We start from the raw sequence: 24,341 nt of genomic DNA, 5'->3' as shown, positions 1-24,341 counted from the left end.
GGCAAACCTGAGAATTTCCCCCTTTGCAGTTTCATTGTGACAAATCTAAATGTCCAAATGCAGGAAAAAAAACCTTGTTGAACACATGGTATTACCCTTGTGGAAATACCCTCCACTACAGTTTACAAGTTTGGGGTTGGTATATATATATTTTTTTTAGTCTATTATGCTCACCCCGGCTGCATTCATCCCCGAGCAATACAGTATAAAACTGTAAAATACGGTAAAAACTAATATGAAATATGCTGGTTTGGTGCTAAAAATATATTTCTTATTGTTATCAGTAATTACAGTTATGCTGCTTGTGTTGCTGCTTGTGTGTGTGTGTGTGTGTGTGTGTGTGTGTGTGTGTGTGCGTTTTTGTGACAAATGAGGACATACATTTGTATAATGACAAAGGTATGACTGGTATTACAAGGAGAAGGTGACTTTTCGGGACATTACCCCATGTCCCCACTTTTCAAACCGCTTATAAATCACACAGAATGGAGTGTACTGAAAATCTGAAATAGCACAAAGTCTCCTGTAAGGGGTAGGTTTAGGGGTAGGGTTGGTGTAGGGCAATAGAATATACGGTCTGTACAGTATAAAAACCATTACGCCTATGAGATGTCCCCACTTTTCACAAAAACAAACCTGTGTGTGTGTGTGTGTAAACCGTGATACATCTAGAAAGTTCAAATTAACAGCATTTATTTGAAATAGCATTTTTTGTGTAACTATGTTAAATACGTTATTGTCAGTTTTGATCAGTTTAATGCTTCCTTGCTGAATAAAAGTACTACTTTCTTTAAACAGTAGTGTATAATCATTATTTTATGTGAACAAGCAGTAGAGGGTAGTATATCCATACTCTTCCACTGAATTACGTCTTTTTATCGTTATGACACCACCCCTTTGCTGCAGACGGATCGTGCAGGAGTGCTCGGGTGTAAACAAATCTACAATCTAGCAGTTTGTTCTCAAAAGATACCATGATCATATGAATGGAAATCATACGTCGCCTTAGGGGCGTTGACAGAGACCGTCACTAGGGAAAGCGCTTGAATTACGTCGTTAACTGTTTATCAATGCCGCTCAACACATCACCGCCGTGGTGGTTAGGTGAAGCGTTATCATAAACTGTATGATATTCTCGTTAACGATGGCGACACCTGCAGAACAGGACCTTGTGTTGGCAGAAGCAGAGAGCAACAAAGAGAGAGCGCAAGTGTTCGGTATCCTCAGATTGCAGGAGGATAAATCGGCCGCTGAGAAAGCGAGCAGCGCTGCCATGAAATCTGGAGACGGGAGATGGCAGGCGCCCATATTCGCGTTAGCCAGAAAAGCGTCAGAAACCTTCTCCGGTGGCATTCACGTTTTGCCCAAAGTGACAGAGCCAAAAACGTCGCCTTTTCCCGAAGAATGGGGTGCCAAGGGTAGGTTATGGATAACATTAAAGCTCGTGACTGAGGTCGGGATTCAGTTGTTCAGATGTAGATCCTACTTGTATGGCAAGCCGCTTTAACATTTATCGCTTAAAACTAACTATAATCTGTTTTGTTTTTAGTACTTATTTTTAATGACTAGTTAAATATATATACAATTCTGATTTAACATCTATTCATTCAGTTGTTTTTACTATTATATATCCATTTGCCACTAGTCAGCATCCCAATAGTGTGCCATAGCTAGTCCAGGGGTGGCGAACTCCGGTCCTGGAGAGCCGCAGCCCTGCAGAGTTCAGCTCCAACCCTAATTAAAACTCACCTGCCTGTAGCTTCCTAGTAACCCTTCAGACCTTGAGTAGCTTGTTCAGGTGTGTTTGATTAGGGTTGAAGCAAAACTCTGCAGGGCTGTGGCTCTCCAGGACCGACGTTCGCCACCCCTGAGCTAGTCCATTATTGCTGGTAACAAATTGCACTTTTTTGCCATTGAATTCAGTTTGGATCTGTGCAGTTATGTATCAACTGTACGCTTTTGATTAGAAGGCCTATAGCAGTATAATTATTATTGCTATTAGCTATTACATTTTTACTAGTAAGAGATACTACTATTATATTGTTTAGTTACCTCTGACTATTCAAATAGTTATGTGATCCGATTGTTATTAGTAACATTTTTAATCTTACTAGTGAGATTTTTAATTGAACTATAAATTATACATTCAGACTAATCATAACAAAAGACAACCAAAAAAAATCAAGTGTGATCACTTGTCATTATTAAAACTGTCTAAGTTCTAAAGAATAAATACTAGTATGTAATGAATAGTTACTAGTGAACTTGAAAAATATACTAGTCATGTACTGAATAATATTTACTAGTAAATGTTAGTAACAGAAATAGTTACTAGTTATATTAGTTTTATGAAATTTGTTAAAATGGCTTGCCATACAACATTTTCTGCATGATGTCATAATGGTATGATGTCATGAAGAGTGTGCCTTGTTGGTTTGTATTCATTTGTGCATCTAACAAATCTTGGTGTTTTTAGATTACAAAGCTCCAGTTCATTCATACAATTCAATAATAATAATAGTTATTGAAAAGAAAGGAGAAATGCAGAACATATGAAGTTATTTACCCCAGAAGTCTGATAGAAAAAGGCCTCATTCACATAATATCCAAATAAATTGGAAATGGGAACCAACCGACATAAGTGGAAAGTAGAGTACCACAGTGTCAGTATTCTTGCTAGACTGAGCCTGTCTGAATATGTTTGCATAACGATTATTGTTTAGCCTGATGGTGAAAATAGGGTCCAGTGTATCACTGATAATTTAAAACGCATAAGTATATAATTTGTGCAGTATTTGTTGTTGAAACACAAAACAAAAAAGTGAAAATCTGCTGTTAAGGACTGGTGAATGACAGTACAGTCAAAACCAGTGAAAGCGCTTTAAGGGTTTGTTCAAATTTAAACTCAGCCATGCAAAGTGTGGTCACATGTTAGTTCTAAGGAAACAGCCAGAGGTTAAAGTGCTGTGATGAGTTTATTCATTTTCATGTTCTTCTACCGTAAGAACTTGATTTCAGCGATAATGCTATAATTTTTGGATAAAGTAGTCTGTGGGCTTTGTGTCTTCCAGCCTCTCGAGATCCTATGGCAATGGAACGAGCAAACTTGCTTAATATGGCTAAGCTCAGCATCAAAGGCTTGATCGAGTCGGCTCTGAGCTTTGGGCGAACTCTGGACTCTGACTATCCGCCTCTGCAACAGTTCTTTGTTGTCATGGAGCACTGCCTGAAACACGGTCTCAAAGGTACAGTATGTTCAACCATCACCAAACAGCCAGCCACAGAGAACCATCTGTTAACCACAACTGTTATACAAAACATCATAATCATTCAAAGTTTTTATATGCTTGCTTTTTGGTAGAATAAATGATTTGGTGTTACACATTCTCTGTTATCAATATCTCTTATATATTTCCTATAGTCCTATGTTAGTGTTAATCTTAGGCACCAGACAGACAGCAACCACTGTTATGCCATGTTTTTTAATAGGAAAATAAAATGAGGAAATGCTTTTTTTTAAAAATCATTCTCAGATGACAGATCATCTGAAATTCTTGTCCAGTGAGCCAGTCCTGCAACAACATTTGAATACTATTTTGAGTGTTTCATCAAAGAGTTTGCATACTCTGTATTACATACAGTGACCCTGAGTTGTTTAACAAACACGTTTGTCTCCATCTCCATCAGTGAAGAAATCGTTTCTTGGATACAACAAGTCATTGTGGGGGCCTCTGGAGATGGTTGAGAAGCTCTGCCCAGAAGCAGGCGAAATCGCAGCCAGTGTACGAGACCTTCCTGGCCTTAAGTATGTTCAGTACACAATATTTGGCCTTACTGTTACATTGATTACTTTGTAGGGCTGTCCTCGTCTAAGGATTTTTCTGGTCGACTTGTAGTCGTTCATTTTAAGCAGCCTATGTTAGAGTTAATCTTAGGCACCAGACAGACAGCAACCACTGTTATGCCATGTTTTTTAATAGGAAAATAAAATGAGGAAATGCTTTTTTTTTAAAAATCATTCTCAGATGACAGATCATCTGAAATTCTTGTCCAGTGAGCCAGTCCTGCAACAACATTTGAATACTATTTTGAGTGTTTCATCAAAGAGTTTGCATACTCTGTATTACATACAGTGACCCTGAGTTGTTTAACAAACACGTTTGTCTCCATCTCCATCAGTGAAGAAATCGTTTCTTGGATACAACAAGTCATTGTGGGGGCCTCTGGAGATGGTTGAGAAGCTCTGCCCAGAAGCAGGCGAAATCGCAGCCAGTGTACGAGACCTTCCTGGCCTTAAGTATGTTCAGTACACAATATTTGGCCTTACTGTTACATTGATTACTTTGTAGGGCTGTCCTCGTCTAAGGATTTTTCTGGTCGACTTGTAGTCGTTCATTTTAAGCATTAGTCGACTAATCGCACGTTTATTAATAAACCATTTAAATCATTATAATGAGCCTTTAATTGCCTACATAGCCTAAGCGCTCAAGCACACACATAAAGCTTGCCACAGCACACCGGCATAATAATGATTATGAATGTGTCAGGGAAAAACAGTAAGGAGACTGCATTAACATTTTAATATTTTGATAAACTAGTGCTTTCTTTGTTCTCAGTTTAAGAGATGAAGTCCGCGACACTCCGCAGTAGTGGATGCGCCTGTATGTATGTTTCATACGGATTGCATAATCTGAGAATATTTGTTTTCCATTTGAATTAGTTCATTTGAAAGTAGACATTTCATTCTCTATAGATATATTTTTTATGTCTGTAAGGTAAAGATATACACGGTGTTTCGCGCTCAAGTTCACAGACCGAGACGGCAGAAAGCGCATCCTGTTTGCTTTCATTATTTCACAAAAGTGCGATTTGTTTTTATTGTGAGAGCACACAAATAAACTTAGTCTTTACAGATTCGAAAGATGTATTACTCTTATCTGTATGACCAAAAATGACCAGTATTTTAAGAGCAGGTGAGCGCACCGGCGCCTCCATCTGTCCTGCAGTGAGCGCGCTACTCTTCAGACACTTGAATATCGCACATTTCTCTAGGTTAACATTACATTGAGCGGACATGTAAAGTTGCTAAGTAGGTTATGGATAACATTAAAGCTCGTGACTGAGGTCGGGATTCAGTTGTTCAGATGTAGATCCTACTTGTATGGCAAGCCGCTTTAACATTTATCGCTTAAAACTAACTATAATCTGTTTTGTTTTTAGTACTTATTTTTAATGACTAGTTAAATATATATACAATTCTGATTTAACATCTATTCATTCAGTTGTTTTTACTATTATATATCCATTTGCCACTAGTCAGCATCCCAATAGTGTGCCATAGCTAGTCCAGGGGTGGCGAACTCCGGTCCTGGAGAGCCGCAGCCCTGCAGAGTTCAGCTCCAACCCTAATTAAAACTCACCTGCCTGTAGCTTCCTAGTAACCCTTCAGACCTTGAGTAGCTTGTTCAGGTGTGTTTGATTAGGGTTGAAGCAAAACTCTGCAGGGCTGTGGCTCTCCAGGACCGACGTTCGCCACCCCTGAGCTAGTCCATTATTGCTGGTAACAAATTGCACTTTTTTGCCATTGAATTCAGTTTGGATCTGTGCAGTTATGTATCAACTGTACGCTTTTGATTAGAAGGCCTATAGCAGTATAATTATTATTGCTATTAGCTATTACATTTTTACTAGTAAGAGATACTACTATTATATTGTTTAGTTACCTCTGACTATTCAAATAGTTATGTGTTCCGATTGTTATTAGTAACATTTTTAATCTTACTAGTGAGATTTTTAATTGAACTATAAATTATACATTCAGACTAATCATAACAAAAGACAACCAAAAAAAATCAAGTGTGATCACTTGTCATTATTAAAACTGTCTAAGTTCTAAAGAATAAATACTAGTATGTAATGAATAGTTACTAGTGAACTTGAAAAATAAACTAGTCATGTACTGAATAATATTTACTAGTAAATGTTAGTAACAGAAATAGTTACTAGTTATATTAGTTTTATGAAATTTGTTAAAATGGCTTGCCATACAACATTTTCTGCATGATGTCATAATGGTATGATGTCATGAAGAGTGTGCCTTGTTGGTTTGTATTCATTTGTGCATCTAACAAATCTTGGTGTTTTTAGATTACAAAGCACCAGTTCATTCATACAATTCAATAATAATAATAGTTATTGAAAAGAAAGGAGAAATGCAGAACATATGAAGTTATTTACCCCAGAAGTCTGATAGAAAAAGGCCTCATTCACATAATATCCAAATAAATTGGAAATGGGAACCAACCGACATAAGTGGAAAGTAGAGTACCACAGCGTCAGTATTCTTGCTAGACTGAGCCTGTCTGAATATGTTTGCATAACGATTATTGTTTAGCCTGATGGTGAAAATAGGGTCCAGTGTATCACTGATAATTTAAAACGCATAAGTATATAATTTGTGCAGTATTTGTTGTTGAAACACAAAACAAAAAAGTGAAAATCTGCTGTTAAGGACTGGTGAATGACAGTACAGTCAAAACCAGTGAAAGCGCTTTAAGGGTTTGTTCAAATTTAAACTCAGCCATGCAAAGTGTGGTCACATGTTAGTTCTAAGGAAACAGCCAGAGGTTAAAGTGCTGTGATGAGTTTATTCATTTTCATGTTCTTCTACCGTAAGAACTTGATTTCAGCGATAATGCTATAATTTTTGGATAAAGTAGTCTGTGGGCTTTGTGTCTTCCAGCCTCTCGAGATCCTATGGCAATGGAACGAGCAAACTTGCTTAATATGGCTAAGCTCAGCATCAAAGGCTTGATCGAGTCGGCTCTGAGCTTTGGGCGAACTCTGGACTCTGACTATCCGCCTCTGCAACAGTTCTTTGTTGTCATGGAGCACTGCCTGAAACACGGTCTCAAAGGTACAGTATGTTCAACCATCACCAAACAGCCAGCCACAGAGAACCATCTGTTAACCACAACTGTTATACAAAACATCATAATCATTCAAAGTTTTTATATGCTTGCTTTTTGGTAGAATAAATGATTTGGTGTTACACATTCTCTGTTATCAATATCTCTTATATATTTCCTATAGTCCTATGTTAGAGTTAATCTTAGGCACCAGACAGACAGCAACCACTGTTATGCCATGTTTTTTAATAGGAAAATAAAATGAGGAAATGCTTTTTTTTTAAAAATCATTCTCAGATGACAGATCATCTGAAATTCTTGTCCAGTGAGCCAGTCCTGCAACAACATTTGAATACTATTTTGAGTGTTTCATCAAAGAGTTTGCATACTCTGTATTACATACAGTGACCCTGAGTTGTTTAACAAACACGTTTGTCTCCATCTCCATCAGTGAAGAAATCGTTTCTTGGATACAACAAGTCATTGTGGGGGCCTCTGGAGATGGTTGAGAAGCTCTGCCCAGAAGCAGGCGAAATCGCAGCCAGTGTACGAGACCTTCCTGGCCTTAAGTATGTTCAGTACACAATATTTGGCCTTACTGTTACATTGATTACTTTGTAGGGCTGTCCTCGTCTAAGGATTTTTCTGGTCGACTTGTAGTCGTTCATTTTAAGCATTAGTCGACTAATCGCACGTTTATTAATAAACCATTTAAATCATTATAATGAGCCTTTAATTGCCTACATAGCCTAAGCGCTCAAGCACACACATAAAGCTTGCCACAGCACACCGGCATAATAATGATTATGAATGTGTCAGGGAAAAACAGTAAGGAGACTGCATTAACATTTTAATATTTTGATAAACTAGTGCTTTCTTTGTTCTCAGTTTAAGAGATGAAGTCCGCGACACTCCGCAGTAGTGGATGCGCCTGTATGTATGTTTCATACGGATTGCATAATCTGAGAATATTTGTTTTCCATTTGAATTAGTTCATTTGAAAGTAGACATTTCATTCTCTATAGATATATTTTTTATGTCTGTAAGGTAAAGATATACACGGTGTTTCGCGCTCAAGTTCACAGACCGAGACGGCAGAAAGCGCATCCTGTTTGCTTTCATTATTTCACAAAAGTGCGATTTGTTTTTATTGTGAGAGCACACAAATAAACTTAGTCTTTACAGATTCGAAAGATGTATTACTCTTATCTGTATGACCAAAAATGACCAGTATTTTAAGAGCAGGTGAGCGCACCGGCGCCTCCATCTGTCCTGCAGTGAGAGCGCTACTCTTCAGACACTTGAATATCGCACATTTCTCTAGGTTAACATTACATTGAGCGGACATGTAAAGTTGCTAACACTTACATATTTCAGATGATAAGCCGTATTTGAGGTCGATGAATGATAGGCGAGTGTTTGGATGTCCTGCCCGATGTTGTTACTGTATTACCGTAGACTAGCCGTTAACGTTAGTCACAGACTGCGTGACGTCGCCTGTCGGGGGTGGGGGTTTTCTGTGACCAAGCGACTAATAAAATTTTGGTCGACTAACGATTAGTCGACTATTAGGGGGCTAATACTTTGCACACAATGCTTCAAGTGCTTCAATTTTGTTTAATTTTTTTCAAATACTCAAGCAATCAAGCCCACTCATATATAAATATACACATGCTTTCTCACAGTCATTCTTCAGTGCATTAAGAAATGTGACATTCAGAATAGGGAAGTGCAAATTTCAGTTCTATTTCCCTGACAAAACTGAAACTTGCAACTGCACGTAAAGTCTATTTCCAGAATTATGCATATCACTATGTCTGACTCGCTCTCACTCTCTCTCTCTCTCTCTCTCTCTCTATCTTTTTATCTTTCAATCTATCTATCTATCATTTTTAAATCAACCTGAATATGTCTGTATTTGCTTGTTAGGACGCCTCTGGGCAGAGCCAGAGCATGGCTAAGGCTGGCATTGATGCAGAAGAAATTAGCGGATTACCTACGTCTCCTCATCACCAGGAAAGATATACTTGGGTTAGTATTTTCCCTTCCAGTACCCGTAATTCATTCTTTCTTCCTTTGTCACAACTGTTGTGGTGGATAATTAGTTATTAGAGAAGTAATAAAATGTGTCTGAAGTAGGGATTTCAGCGATTAATCGATGATCGATTAATTGTCGATAAGAGATGCAATCGATTAAAGCTATCGATGGTCGATTAAGTCTTTTAATTCTGGGCTTCATGTAAATGCCGGATTTTTTAAAACAAATAGGCCTACCGGAACGCAAAAATTTAAAATCTGACATTTTCCGGAACAGGATCCAGCAGGATCAAATTAAGTACTGGTCATAATACTCACATAATAATGTTTCATGTGAGCAACAGTGTGTTTTGCTGTGATCATGAAAATAATCGAAAATTGACATCCCTAGTCTGAAGCAAACTAGTGTTTCCTGCTCAGGCCATCAGAGTCCAGTGAACAGTGCTCGCTAGAGGGTGTGCATCACTTGTAGCCATCTAAAAAATTATTTCTGCTGCTACTGCCTGAGATTTAAAATATACACTACCATTTACATGTCAGTAAGACTTTTTAAATGATTTTGAAAGAGGTCTCTTATGCGCACTAAGGTTTCATTTATTTGATAAAGATTAAAAACAGTATTATTGTGAAGTAATTATTGCAATTTAAATGAAATGTTTTCAATTGTAATATATTTTCAAATGTAATTGATTCCTGTGATGGTAAAGCTGAATTTTCAGCAGTCATTACTGCAGGCTTCAACGTCACATGGTCCTTCAGAAATCATTCTAATTTGCTGATTTCTTAGGACACATTTATTTTTCTTTTCTTTCTTTTTGTTGACATGTTTATTCAGAATGAACATGATCAATGTACAATGGGCTTTCCTAAAGGAAACAGAAATACAATCATTTAACAGCAAGTCTTTAAAATATTGTAGAGTTTTGCTTCAAATAAACTACAGAAACAACTCCAAAGATGATAAATATGCATGCATAAACAAACCCAAAATAAATATAAAAGAATTAATAATTTAAATGAATAAATAAAATAATAATAATAATAGGAAACATTTCTTATAATTATTATCAATGTTGAAAACATTTGTGTTCTTCGTATTGACCCCAAATATCAGAACGATACAGTCAGATTTTTTTCTAGCTACTCTACGACTATGATAAAAAGAATACATATTAGTTAAAAATGTAAAACCTTTGTTTTTTTTCATAACAATAATATGGTAGTCTGGCAATTCCATCTGGTAAAGACACAAATCCTCGGAGATGAGCAATAACTTCTTCATTGTTCAGTTCAGTCGTAGTACAAGCAGAGTGTGACGGTTGGTTGGTATTAGTCCCGCCCCTCCTCCACTGTGATTGGTCAGCTGACTAAAAAGTGACAGTGATGAACGCTGCGTTTTACCCAAACTTGAACGTTCTTCAACTCTCGGTGCCGAGAAAAAAACGCCCGAGCGCTCTGTGTGAAAAAGAAACTCAGCGCTCGGCATGCTCCTGGCTTTTTAAAAACGCGCCAATCTCATTGAAAACAATTGAAAAAATATGCTAGCCTTGGGAAAAAAATGCTTTGGTGGATTCGGGGCCTTAAGCTGCATCAATTTTCTTTCTCCGTATATCTACAGTATTTATATTTTTGGTTTTGATACACCTAAACCAATGATAAATGTCAACGCATTTGTGTGTGTGTGCATTTGCAGTGAGTTCTATGAGAACTCGGCAGTGATGCTGGAGGAGGAGGGAGCCGTCATCGTTGGTCTCCTGGTGGGACTTAACGTCATAGATGCCAACTTATGTGTGAAGGGCGAGGACCTCGATACACAAGTATGAGCGTTGTGTCTTGGCCATTGTTAATAACCTGCTGTCTAGCTTCTGTCTGAGAAATATTAATGCCTTGTATTGGAATCTACAGGTTGGTGTAATAGACTTCTCCATGTACTTGAAAAATGATATTGATGATGACTACAGAAGTGAAGAAAGGTAGAAAGTAGACTTGGACAATAATTGATTACATTAAATCACTATAATTACCTTGATGTATTATGCTGTTCGAATAACCACCATCATGAATATGTTTTGAATAGAAATGGACAAATTTCAGCTATTTTGGATCAGAAGAACTATGTTGAAGAATTAAATAGGCAGCTGAAGTAAGTTCATGCTCTTTCTAAAGCTTTTGTGATATATTTAGGATGAGTGATTGTGGCTTTTAAAAACAGATTAATCTACCAAAGCCCTTTAAAACTTTGATATGAGCGTTTATGAATTTTATCTAAAACTTTGTCTTGGTCAAAGTTCTACAGTTCAAGGCTTGCAGGGACGTGTGGAGTCCTTAGAAAAATCCAACTCCAAACTCATCGAAGAGGTACTGTTTGATTTCAGAAGAATAAGTCTCATCTGCGTAATAGCAATATTCTATACTAACTTGTTGCTGTCATCTTTTTTTTTATTGCAGTTGGCAATAGCAAAAAACAATATAATTAAATTACAGGAAGAGAACCACCAACTCAGAACAGAAAATTCAGTCATTCTTATGAAAGCACAACAGCGTCTTGAGGTATTGTTGAGTGTTTTTATTCATGTGTTTATATACAACATACATCATTCAGAAAGGCAGATAGTAGTTAATGTACACAAACTTATTATATAGTTCTTATGAACATTATATTATGTGTCCTTGAAGAACTTTCTGCCAGTTTTTATAATCCATTTATGTTTAAAGCAATAAAAATATTATGTGTGAAAAATGTGATCTGTAAAATATTAAATAGTTTAAAAAACTTTCTCTGTACTTTTTCCCCAACACCCCTTTGCTTTCTGAACCCTAGTTTTACACGATAATAATTGTAGAAGATTTCATAAAGCAATGTTCAAGCCAAATACAATATTCAGTATACATTATAATTGCTGTATACTGTACATACACTGTACTCTATTCAGATTGCAGAAGGAGATTTGAACTGTGAGCTTAACACGTACAAGCAGTCAAGGCAGGGCCTGGATGAAATGTACAAGTGTCTTTGAAGAACTTTCTGCCAGTTTTTATAATCCATTTATGTTTAAAGCAATAAAAATATTATGTGTGAAAAATGTGATCTGTAAAATATTAAATAGTTTAAAAAACTTTCTCTGTACTTTTTCCCCAACACCCCTTTGCTTTCTGAACCCTAGTTTTACACGATAATAATTGTAGAAGATTTCATAAAGCAATGTTCAAGCCAAATACAATATTCAGTATACATTATAATTGCTGTATACTGTACATACACTGTACTCTATTCAGATTGCAGAAGGAGATTTGAACTGTGAGCTTAACACGTACAAGCAGTCAAGGCAGGGCCTGGATGAAATGTACAATGAGGCAAGACGCCAACTCAAAGAGGAATGTCAACTCAGGCAGGTCTGTGTTTACATATAAAAAAGGAACCAGCTATTCAGATGGTGCAGTGGCACCCTGGCATTTAAAAGAGGTCAAACCTGTTTTTTAATGTATCTGTGCTCAAGGACGTGGAGAACGAACTGGTTGTGCAGGTGAGCATGAAGCAGGAGATGGAAATGGCCATGAAACTGTTAGAAAAGGACATCCATGAAAAACAAGACACTCTGATTGGACTTCGGCACCAATTAGATGACGTTAAATCCATCAATGTGGAGATGTACCAAAAAATGCAGGTAAAACATCTTTTGTTAGGTGTTCTTCACAATTTGTGGTTAAAATATGTTGTAATCAAACTATTTAATCATCAACAGTCTTCAGATGACAGCATGAGACAAAAAAATGACATGATCGCACGGTTGGAGGAGAAGACTAATCAGATAACGGCGACTATGAAACAACTAGAACAAAGGTGAGAAGCAGTTCCTAATTTATTTAGAATCATGTCGAGCATAACGTTTAGTCATCATACTCCTGAAGTGCATTCAGAACATTTTCAGTCGTTTTCGAGTGTTTCAATTGTTTATTTGAATATAATTAGAATATTTACTTTAGCCTGATTTTTAACCTTGTATTATATGATGAATATATAATCTTTTCAAAACATTTTTGACCGGTTCAAATGTTTAAGTAAGGTTTTGCTCAGTTCAGAGAAATTCAGATTTTTGTTTGCAGAAAGTTGCATATATACTACTATTCAAATGTTTGAGGTCAGTGAGGTTTTTTTATTATTATTATTTTTTAAGCAAGGGCACATTAACATAATCAAAAGTGAAAGACAATTATAATGTTACAAAAGAGTTAACATTATAAGAGTGCTGCTCTTTTGAACTTTCTACTTAAAGAATCCTGAAAAAAAAAAAAAATCAGGAATGATTTCTGAAGGATGAAGACTGGAGTAATGTTTGCTGAAAATTCAGCTTTGCCTTCACGGGAATAAAATACATCATAAAATGACAATATAAAAAGTTATTTTTAATAGTAATAATATCTGACAATATTACTGTTTTTACTGTATTTTTGAACTAATAAATGCAAGAGAAATGGAAAAATCTTACCGACCCCCAAATTTTGAACGCTAGTGTACCAGTGTAAATGCATTTCAGGATATGATATCTGCTTTTACAGCCTAAATCAAATTAGTGTGTGTTGATGGTGTCCAAACCATCAGTGCTTTTGTTTCATCAGTAGAATCAGTTTTCAGAGGGTCTAGAAGTGTCAGATACCTGATAGCATGCAAAGGACTTTGCACGCTTGTATTCTGAAGGCGCATTGAATGGCTTTCTCTCATCTGACCGCTCATCCTTCAGCATTTGTGTTATTTTCTTGTGGTGACGTAGTGCTGTCATGTCCACATGAATCATCCTTCCCTTTCTTCTGTTGATTTACCGCCATTGTATTTCTGATGTTTTATGACTGCACTGCTTAACAAGTTCTTAAAGCTTTGGGATGAATTTGAAATTCACTGATATTTACATCCTCTTTCCCTTTTTGTTCCCCTTTTCATTTCTTTTTTTCTCATCTTCTCCTTTCCTCTAATTCCATGTTTTTCCTCGATCAACAAATAGTGACAAAGACCTACTCAGCCAGACAAGAACTCTTGCCATGTCATTTGTAAAATGTGCTAGCACAGACACCGAGCACCAATACAAACTTGTCAAAGATATTTCCTTCTGATATTAAGATAGATTTGCTGTTTGTTACTTAACACTAGTTGTGTGGCCATATGCACTGTTCTTAAAGTCCCCCTGTAGTCAAATATTTTATCCCTTAAAACTTATCTTTGATCATCAAAATGACATATTTAAATGTTTTTTCTTGTGAAAATAATTTTCTCATGCCTTAAAATAGCTTGAATGTAACTCTACACCCTTGCCTCATTTACTATACGCGGATCTATGAATATGTAAATTAGTCCCGCCTCCACTCAGTCACACGAGCCAGCGCCTCCTGATCCACTGAACAGTAACCGCAAAACAATGGCATACACGGATAATGACTGACAAAACTATGTTTTTACTAGCGGACAACTACAGTGAATACTGTAACATTCGTTAAAGTTACTTACTTGACGATGTTGTGTCCTAAAATACCTTGAAGACTCAAATGCAGCCGTTTGTGATTGTTAATTCGCGCCCGTGAAGTCTCCGGGCTACTTTTACACTGTTGCCACGGGTTATAATGCAAGTTAGCGGTTCTAAATTCACATTAAACCACAGCCTCATGGGTTTTTTGCTGTGATTTATTTTTGGTTTTGTGCTGGTATTGGTATATTTTGCATGCTAGTGATAGGAATCGATCCCTTGACGTGATTGGTTATTGGTTTGTGACGTAGCAAACCAAGGGCTGTTTCAAACCATATTTCTGGGTCAGCCTTTGGGATACTACAGTTTTAAGGAGAAAATACACACAATGGTGTTGATTAATAGATTGGCACATGGTTTGTCTAAAAGCATATTAAAAACACCACATAGACAAATAAACAACATAGATTTTCACTACAGGGGGACTTTAAAAGTGATGAGTTGATCATTCTTCACTAGCCCCCTTTTAAGTTTTATTTGATGGTAGTTACTGTTTTTCCACATACTATTTAGTGAGCAAATCTTTCTTGTGGTTCTCTAGCGTAAATATTTACCTGTAACGTTTAACAGTCAAAGAAACCACAAATATGATGTTGTCTTTTATCACAGACTTCAATAAATTTGATGTTTTCAACTACTCGTCAGTGTTTACTCTGTGAATTATTTGTCAAAAAACGTTAGAAAATCAAAGTAACCTCGACACTTATGAAATTGCCAACTCTTTTCAACTTTCTTGCTTTTCCGGCTCTGTATTTGTTCCCGCTCTATTGTGGCTGTTGAATTATGGCCATCTTTTTATTTTGTTTCCCATTTGTTCCAATACATTCCCGCCCATTCCATTCCATTCAGAGCCGTAGTTTTACCCAGTTGGTTTGAATTACACCAGATTGCAGGATGCCGAGAGGGAACGTGCCGGTGCCGAAGACGGGGTGCGCAAATTCAAGCAGGACTTCACAAACAAAGCTGACAGTCTCCAAAAGCAGATTGCCCAGAGAGAGAAACAAATGTAAGTTTTGCAACGGCTATGGAAGAGAATTCGAATTTTAAAATTTGTATCACAATGTCCCATTTATGCTGGTGTGGAAAATAGGAAGTAGATTTTAATTGACACTTCTTGTTTAGGATGCAGCTGGAAACAGACATGAAAATAGAGAGGGACTGGCGGCAGACGTTACAGAATGAATTAGAAAGAGAACGAGAGACCATCGCACAACTTACTGCTGAAGCACAGCAAATCAACGGACTCAAAAAAGTAAGATGAGTTTCTCATCTCAACAATGGCGAGGGAGAGAAATATAATAACCATTAAGTCCACAATACATCTGTATGAGGATTAAGGTGTTTGTGTCATTTAAACGGCTTCTTCATGGATGTTTTCGTTGTGCTGAATGCAAACATCCTGTCTTGGGCTCTGACGTGCCCTTGTGTCTTATCAGGAGTTTCACAGGTTGCAGGATGAGAATACGCAGCTGAAGGGAGTTTGTGAAGAGCAGGAACAGGCGCTGGAGGAGCTGGGCTGCAAACTCAGCGAGTATGTAGGATTTATATATAAGTGACATTTGGAAGCCTTCAAATCATGTTATTCTTTTACTGATACACACATTTTTCTTGTTTAGGTCAAAGTTGAAAATCGAAGATATAAAGGAAGCCAACAAGGCACTTCAGGTTTGAAACATTGTTTGAGATCAACAAAAAAGTACCTGGAACATGTTTGTGGACATGTACCATGATATACAGTATATATTTTTTTGTAAGAGTAATTTAACTTGTTCATATTAATAAACAATTGATTTCAGGGTGGACAGGTTTGGCTGAAGGACAAAGATGCTACGCATTGCAAGCTTTGTGAGAAGGAATTTTCAATCTCCAGGAGAAAGGTCAGAACCAAATTGCTACGCTGTAATACATCTGTCTCTATCACAGCTTGCTGTCCAATCTCACACATCCACACAAATTCAACTGCTCTAAATAAAGAAATTCACTGGCACAAAGACCGTACTGGATTTAAGACTTGAAAACATTTCCAAATGAGGATTAGATGACGCCTGAATAAAAGACTGAGTTGGCAAGTGGTGCTCTGTACTGTTGAAGTCGGCATGAAATGAAAACTTTTCTAAATGCATGTTATTGATCTTACTGTGAAGGATCTATCATCCATACATGTTTAATTTTTTTGGGACATCCCAATATTTAATTAAAATGTCATTACTCGATCCTCCAGTGAAACGACATACTTCTTTCTGGTGACGTATGCCAGACCTCTCCAGACATTTAAGCTGTGTTCCAATTCAGAGGCTGCATCCTTCGAAAGCAGCATTCCAAGACAGAATGCGTCACAGTGGTGCGACAAAGCTGTCCCATTTCAAAGTCTCAAATGCGACCTTGAATTAAGTCCTTTATTTCCCGATCTACAAAGGATGCAACACGGCCTGGCCTAGACAGATGACAGGACTTTCAAAATGGCAGATTACAACACTTTTTTTAAATGTTAATATTTGGTGTTAACTTGCTCAAGTATCTAATGATACAAATGTAAAAAAAAAAAATAATAATTTTTTAAAGCGGTTAAAATGTTGACATATCTTACCAAGATGTGATTTTATTGGTAGTTTATTCTTTTTTTTTAAGTATATAATGGACCAAGGTAAACATATTTAGACCGGTTGTGAACCCTGGTTTGTTTTCAGACAGTTGAATATTACTTTCATAAAAGTCCTCTAGTAAATGCAGCGGTCAGTTGCTAGGCGACAAGAACAATCTTCTGTAGGCTAGAATTTTCCATTTAACAACATTCAGTTCGATCTTTGTGGACTTCTAAGGATGCAGCCCTGAATTGGGACACCGATTTAATCTGCCTAAACCCCGCCCCTTCTCATAAAATTAACTGCAAACCGACATTCATATCTGCATCCATGCCAAGCATCTTGAAAGCTCTCTTGCTTGTCTTTGTTTGAACAGCACCACTGCAGGAACTGTGGAGAGATCTTCTGCAATGCCTGCTCGGATAATGAGCTGCCGCTCCCTGCTTCACCCAAACCCGTGAGAGTCTGCGACACCTGCCACGCTCTGCTCCTCCAGCGCTGCTCCTCCAATGCCACGTAAGATAGAAATGACAGCACATCGTAACAAGGGCCAAAATCAGCTTTAACTCGCAGCCTGTGCTGTCCCGCATCGTCAGAGTGACCAAAATGGATGCACCCGTTTCTCTGTGTTTGAAGTTTACAATTTACATAGGATAAAGCCTGTTGCCTCAGAAGACTTAATGGCACTTGTGCAGATGGCCAATGCAGTGTTTGTCACAGAGTGTGCAATGAAAGAAATGAGTTTACAAATGGATTAATGACTGAGTGCCTCCATCTGGGCTGCAAGTAGACTGATTTAGATTATTTATACAGTACTAGTACAACACTCCCATGCATTGTATACTTTAGATATATAAGGGTGAACAGGTTTCATTCCTCAAGATTCAAAAGTAAGCAAAGGCAGTTACTTAAAGGGATATCTTTTCTTGAGCAATTACATTTCAAATTCAGTTGAAATACATAACCTTACATTCATATGTGCCTGTATAACAAGCCAAACTGACAAATAAGGATTTGAAATGTTTCCCTGAATCTAGATGGGCAAAAACGGTATGTATATGCAAGTAAATTGTTGTCAGAGAGGTGGATTCACTTCAAAAAGCACAGAAATAATGTTCTGAATATGGTGTTCAGGTTTCTTGTCTGCAAACGGTATTATTTCACAATTGCAGATTTACCTTGGTACAGAACTGGAACACTACACATTTTGAGTATTTGTGCTACCGTTTGTCTGGATAATTACTCGAAATACAGCTGTTAACTTAAATTTTATGTATGAAACTATACATAGCCTTAAACCACTAAAGTTGATTATAGTTCCACTTCTCGAGTGATGGATTTTAGCATTTAGGTGTCGCAGTACACGCACACTATCGTTCAAAGGTTTGGGGTCAGTAAGATTTGTTTTGAAAGAAATTGTTTTATTCAGCAAACACGTAACTCTTCTAAGTAAACCTAAGTTGCTTCAGTCCAGTAATCGTTCATCTAGATAATATAAAATTTTAAATATACGGTAAAAGTTAATAGTAAGGTTACTTTATAAAAATCAGGAAAGATTTCATTTTTCCTGCTTTTTATATATATATATATATGAGATATATCAGATGACAGAATGCATGTGGAAGATTGAATGTTGGGCAGCGCAACTGTTTTCAACATTCATAAAAACAAGAAATGCTTCTTGAGCACATAAGAATATTAGAATGGTTTCTGAAGGATCATGTGACACTGAAGACTGAAGTAATGGCTGCTAAAAATTCAGCTTTGCCATCACAGGAATAAATCCATTTAAAATACGTTTTATTATTTAAACTGTAACAATATTTAAATTGTTATTTCATAACATTACCGTTTTATAGTATTTTTGATCAAATAAAATGCAGCCAAAACATTTTTTAAATCCTACTGATCCTCAAGTTTTAAACGGTAATGAACGAAACTCAAGGCTACACAAATCTTCCGGTGTATTAAAAAAAACAATATATGAATGGACTGATGCCAAATGTTTCATCTAGCTTTGACCAAAAGCAAGATATCACACTTTATTCTTACATTACAGTTGTCATCAATGAACATTCTTAGGTCAAAAATAAAATATATCCATAAAAGGTTTTATTCCATGGATGTGTAAATGTCACCGGTTTCAATTAGAAATTGAAATGAGCAGCAAAAACAGGTAAACATCCAAAATGATGTTATTGCTTTGGGAAAGAAAACGAAAGTGCAGTCTCACACGCAACTTGAGCTTCAAGCTATTCACACTCATTTTTGAGTCAAAATACATACAAAGCGCATCTCTTTAGTTAGACTTTAACACAGAATGTCATATAAAATTCATTAAGCAAAATGTACAGTAGCCGGTCAATCTATATGCAACAGCTCAAATATATATGTTAGCTATATATATGAATTTAGATTTAATTTTCTTCGAGTCTGGAAAATATTGTGGGCATATTTCATAGGAACATGTGAAAACATATTCATATAAAAAGATCTTCCATGCTGGAAGTTCCAACTTTGGGTTGAAAAGTGCATGAATTTTAAGCATCCTCAATACATCCCCCTTAGTCCACTTCCTCGAGAGCCCATACCGCCAGAGTTGCCATAGAATCCTCCTCCGCGGCCTGCAGTGTTTTTATGCCCCCAAAACAAAAGACATGGATTTGAATGTTGTCTTCACACCTTCTTCAACAAAACTATTACATAATAACAATCCACGCAGTCATACTAACCCATTTCGGACGGCCCACTTGAAGTTGAATTCAGGAAAAGCTCAATGTAACGATGCTCTGCAGGGAGGAAGTCAGTGGAAGGATAAATATGATACTCAAAAAAAAAAGAAAATTAGGATAGCAGTACAGTTTGACTAAGACAGAGGTTTGGAAATGGAGACAACTTACGCATATGATTCTTGTCTTTTGACATGGCAGACACAGCATCTTCGTGAAATCTGAACTCAACATCTGCCTCTCCTGTAGACTTTCCATTAGGTCCTACATCAATGTGCACCCTCACAGGATTTAAAGGGGCAAAGAACTGAAAAAGAAACCAAACACTCACACAAAGGCAATAATACTTTACTGTAAAACAAAATATTGTAAGAATGTGTGCAGTGGCAACACTGTGGTTTTTCTTACATGTGCGATATCTGTCTCTGTAGCGCGGAACGGTAGGCCCCTCATATGAACAAAATGGCCACTGTGAAAGCCTGAGTTTGAATCGCTGCTGTAGCCATGACCCCCCATTCTTCCTTTTCCTCTATCATCGCGCGCACGCTCTTCAAACATGCCGTTACTAAAGCAGTAGTTGTTAAAGCCATTGTAGTTGTCAAACCCACCATATCCTTACGAAGGAGAGACAAATCAATACTTTTAGATCACTTCCTGTCAGTGAAAGAACTGTTCAAAAGTTTGAGATCAGTAAGATTTTTTATTTTTTTTTAGGGAAAACTTATGCTAACCAAGGCAATATTTATTTGATCAAAATACTGTAAAAAGTAGCAATACTGTGACATATTATTACTATTTAAAGCAAAATTTTCAGTAGCCATTACTTCAGTATTTAGTGTCACATGACCCTTCAGAAATCATTCTAATATGCTGATTTGCTGCTCAAGAGATTTGCATTTTGTACTATAATACTTAATATTTTTGTGGAAAGGGTAATATATTTTTAATGATTATTTGATGAATTCGCATTTATTTACAAATAGAAATCTTTTATAACATTATAAATATCTTTACTGTCACTTTTGATCAATTGAATGCACCCCTGCAGTGTAAAAGTATTATTTCCATTAAAAAAATAAATAAAAATCCTTCTGAGCCCAAACTTTTGAACGGTAGTGTACATAGCCATTCAACCCCATATTTGTTAATTAGCTATCTATCTTATTAACTAAAACCCAGTAAGCGTTAATAAAGTTACTAAGCACTATTAAAGTAGCATACCGCCACTGTAAGCGCCTCCGCTGCGCACCTGGTCCAGGACGGCACCTCCCCTTCCAGGACTGGACCCAAAGAAGCTCCCGCGTCCCATCACGGGTCTGTCATATGGACTAGGCCTCTGTCCCATCATCCTCCGAGGTACTTCGTAGTATGCACGCATTTCATTTCGGCTGCTTTTGAATATCTCTATGTACCTGAGTTTATTTTTAAATGCAACATGTTAAACGTACAGGCTGCTAAATGTTTAACAGCAATGAAGAAGATTTTAGGGAAGACAGTATTTGGGGCCTACTGACTAAATTCATTATGGCATCACAATAACTGACAATTTACTGTCAGTTATTGACCAGAGGGAGAAGTAGCAAGTGTCTGAAATTCTGCCCAGTCATAAAATGTAACTGTATCTAAAGGCCAATTTCAGACAGAAACAGAATCTTAAAAGTATCGTATAGTGCCTGTTATAAAAAGGCTCCTTTGCTTCTGCAGTATGTTGCCCAACCACATCATGAAACCATATTTCTGCCTATTTTTTGTCCCCTCATGTCACATGTTTATGTAAAATTAAACATTGCAAGTGTAATAACATGATCATACCATCTTTTTCCAGAGCAGAAAGATGCATGACCCCCCACCCCACATTTGCAGAGAGCATTAGCACCCAGCCCAGTCTTGCCAGCCCCACCTGTGCCCTATTCTTTCCTTGTGTTTCCCCAGAGCCTTTTCTGCTATCTCCTTTGAGGCAAACTGCACGAAGGCTTCCCCTGTGCTCCTCCCCTGGTAGTCCATCGGCAATGTTATCCCATTTGGCACGATTTTCAACCCTTTAACCCAAGGACAAATAACCCCACATGGGGAGACATGTTAAAGAGCCGCAACATTCTCATCTGCAGAAAATACATCCCCCCCCAAATGAGCCCTGATGATGCCAAAATCATTCCCTATGTCAGACAAAAACCCTAGAGCAAACCACAAAGGATAAATCCATGAAATTAAAATCAATTAATCAAGAAATCATAGCACAGCTGCCTCTGTGATGCTGGTGACATATAAATTGTTAAATACAACCAAAACATCCTTAATAATCTGTTGATATGACAGTTAGAAGAATATATAAAAAGAAAAACCTTCACAATTTGATCTGACTGACTATATAAAGACATAAAAAGGAAGAACTGACATGATTCAAAAACCACAAAAAATTTTCAGTAGTTTTAAAAAGATGTCCTTGCAATACCTGCAAGTCTAGGAGGTGTTGAAGTGAAACAACAGATGTACCTGAAAAGAACTGTACAATTTCTTCTTTACTGCAGCCGAACGGCAGTCCTCTTAGACGCAACATACAACCACTGCTGCTGTCATAGTCTGTGGGACCGGAGCGTTTCAGCACCCAATCCATCTCACTAAGGTTTGACTTGAACACTGTGGGAAGGGTCAAGAGGCAGACAATCAATTAATATACATTTTCAAAAACAAATGTGCAAACATATCATGTGCTTTAACTTGTGCTATTTAAAATCAGCATGAAAGAGATATTGCAGTCATCTTTTCTTTCTTAGAGATGCATATCTGAGTAAAGCCACTTCTCAAACAAGAAAAAAAAAAGGGCAAGATTTTGTACAACTGTGATGGACTGGATCATTGTCGTTTGCTAATTGCGGCATGTGAGATTTTGTTGCAAGGAGGGGATGTTAATGTTTTTGATTACAAGCAGAGATGCACCAATGTATTGGCCAATAAAAGCTATTTTTTTTTACTACCGGCCAACGGCCGATTGATTAAAAACAGCTAATGATCAGGGCCAATTATATCCTGTCAATCAAAAGGATGGGGTCAAAACGTGTCAGACTGCAAGTTATACAGTGTGTGAAGAAAATCTACCGTGTTGAATCTAGGGCTGTCACAACTTTAAAGCAGGCTCTATTTGACCCAATGAATCACCCGTAGTTCAAGCCAGGGTTTGCCAGATCCATGCTTTTTTTTTCTCTCAAAACCAAACAATGCACCTCCCATCCAATAATCACAAAGAGTTTTGTGCTTTGTTACTTGTGATAAGAAACAAAGTCTAATTTTTCCAAATTCTGTCTCGAAATTCAAACAATAAATGCTGTTTTGACGCTTTTAAATGTGGCTTAGTTCAAGCGACAGCGTGGAGTATGAGTCTCTTCCACTCAGTTAGCTACAAAAAACACTAAAGAGGAGCTCATTCTCTGACAAATCTGACATGAAGACAGTTGTTTATGAAAACGTTATGTGCAATTTAGTTGTATATAGACAATTCAGTTTTTATTTGAGTGTAATTATATCTGAAAATAAATAGCAGTTGAATATAATAGCTCTGTTATTCATTTTAACCTTTAATAGGCTATAACAGCAATGTACCAAATGAGAGTGTTCCCAGTATAGTTTACAGCATTAGTTAGGAGAGATTTTAATAAAAAAAAGAATAATCAAATTATCGGTATCGGCAGATATCATTCTGAATAATCGGTTATCGGTGGAGAACTTCAGTATTGGTGCATTTCTAATTACAAGGGCACATGCATAAAAAAATAGAATATAAAGAATAAATCATTTATAATAAACGCAATGCAATTAGGCATGGGCCGATTACCGGTTTCAAGGTATACTGCGATTTGAAAATGTCACGGTTTCAAAACCACTAATATTTTCCGTTATACCGTTCCTGCAGTATGCGCTGTTTTTCATGTCTCCTCAAAGACTGAAAGTGTAGGAATCCCTCAGGTTGAGTGCAGTGTAGAGAGTAACACGACCTTCCTCCTCCTGTTGGTGCGAGCGAGCAGTCAGTCACGTGTGTAGGATGGCCGAACTTCTGCCCCTGGAACTTACGCAACCGGCCGTTTTTTGTCTTATTGCAAGCAACTTGTCTCTGTTCTGGACTTGCACAAACTGCGTTGCAATGCAATCGTTTTCCAAAAAAATCATTTATGTGAAAATTTGAAGTCTGTAAACGCCTGTTAACACAGGCCAGAGACGTTGAAGACGGACGCACAGAGAAAAATACTGTAGCAGGCAGATCACTGACTGTTCATGATGCACGAACTATTGGAAGAAAATCCTCAATATTGATTTGGGGGTTTATATGACTGTGTTTAACTGACTGTCTTCAGAAAAGTTTACGTGGTATTTTCTTTTCATCTCGTCTCTGTATAGTTCATATTAAAGCAGTGTTTCAGTGCAGTGCTGCTTTGTTTACAGTAGTAACCAATGAAACGCCGTATCTGGTGTTCCAGAAGCGCCTCCTGCTGTCTGAGAGTGAATCTGCGTCTCATCCAGAGCTTCTGCTGTTTGCTTCGTTCAGGCATGTAGTATAATTTCACAAAGCTAGTCAGAACA

The 24,341-nt window shown here is 37.2% G+C and overlaps 2 protein-coding genes across 3 annotated transcripts; one reads left to right on the top strand and one right to left on the bottom strand.

Annotated features, from left to right (window-relative positions):
• The first annotated feature begins 890 nt into the window (after nt 1-890).
• On the top strand, nt 891-23,003 carry LOC107563060 (RUN and FYVE domain-containing protein 2-like). The gene is made up of 19 exons (XM_016247843.1): nt 891-1,418; nt 3,072-3,245; nt 3,688-3,805; nt 8,838-8,939; nt 10,639-10,762; nt 10,851-10,918; nt 11,023-11,088; nt 11,234-11,303; nt 11,394-11,495; nt 12,222-12,338; nt 12,443-12,610; nt 12,689-12,786; nt 15,345-15,464; nt 15,581-15,710; nt 15,895-15,989; nt 16,075-16,123; nt 16,255-16,335; nt 17,417-17,556; nt 22,298-23,003. Exons 1-19 carry the CDS (start codon nt 1,127-1,129, stop codon nt 22,389-22,391), a joined length of 2,208 nt encoding a protein of 735 aa, XP_016103329.1. The 5' UTR covers nt 891-1,126; the 3' UTR covers nt 22,392-23,003.
• Nucleotides 19,056-22,336, bottom strand: LOC107563059 (heterogeneous nuclear ribonucleoprotein H3-like). Of its 2 annotated transcripts, none has more exons than XM_016247842.1 (6): nt 22,263-22,336; nt 20,991-21,181; nt 20,178-20,383; nt 19,941-20,076; nt 19,773-19,829; nt 19,056-19,682 (listed from the first exon to the last, which is right to left on the bottom strand). In XM_016247842.1, exons 2-6 carry the CDS (start codon nt 21,145-21,147, stop codon nt 19,591-19,593), a joined length of 648 nt encoding a protein of 215 aa, XP_016103328.1. In that variant the 5' UTR covers nt 21,148-21,181; nt 22,263-22,336; the 3' UTR covers nt 19,056-19,590. The 2 variants fall into 2 exon arrangements, with proteins under 2 accessions (XP_016103328.1, XP_016103327.1); XM_016247841.1 differs by lacking the exon at nt 22,263-22,336 and adding an exon at nt 21,670-22,252.
• Nucleotides 23,004-24,341: the final 1,338 nt, after the last annotated feature.

Source organism: Sinocyclocheilus grahami, unplaced genomic scaffold (assembly GCF_001515645.1).
Source record: "Sinocyclocheilus grahami isolate Dianchi unplaced genomic scaffold, SAMN03320097.WGS_v1.1 scaffold855.1, whole genome shotgun sequence".
NCBI lineage: Eukaryota > Metazoa > Chordata > Actinopteri > Cypriniformes > Cyprinidae > Sinocyclocheilus > Sinocyclocheilus grahami.
The sequence above is the reverse complement of the archived record's forward strand: the minus strand, read 5'-3'. Positions and strand labels throughout refer to the sequence as shown.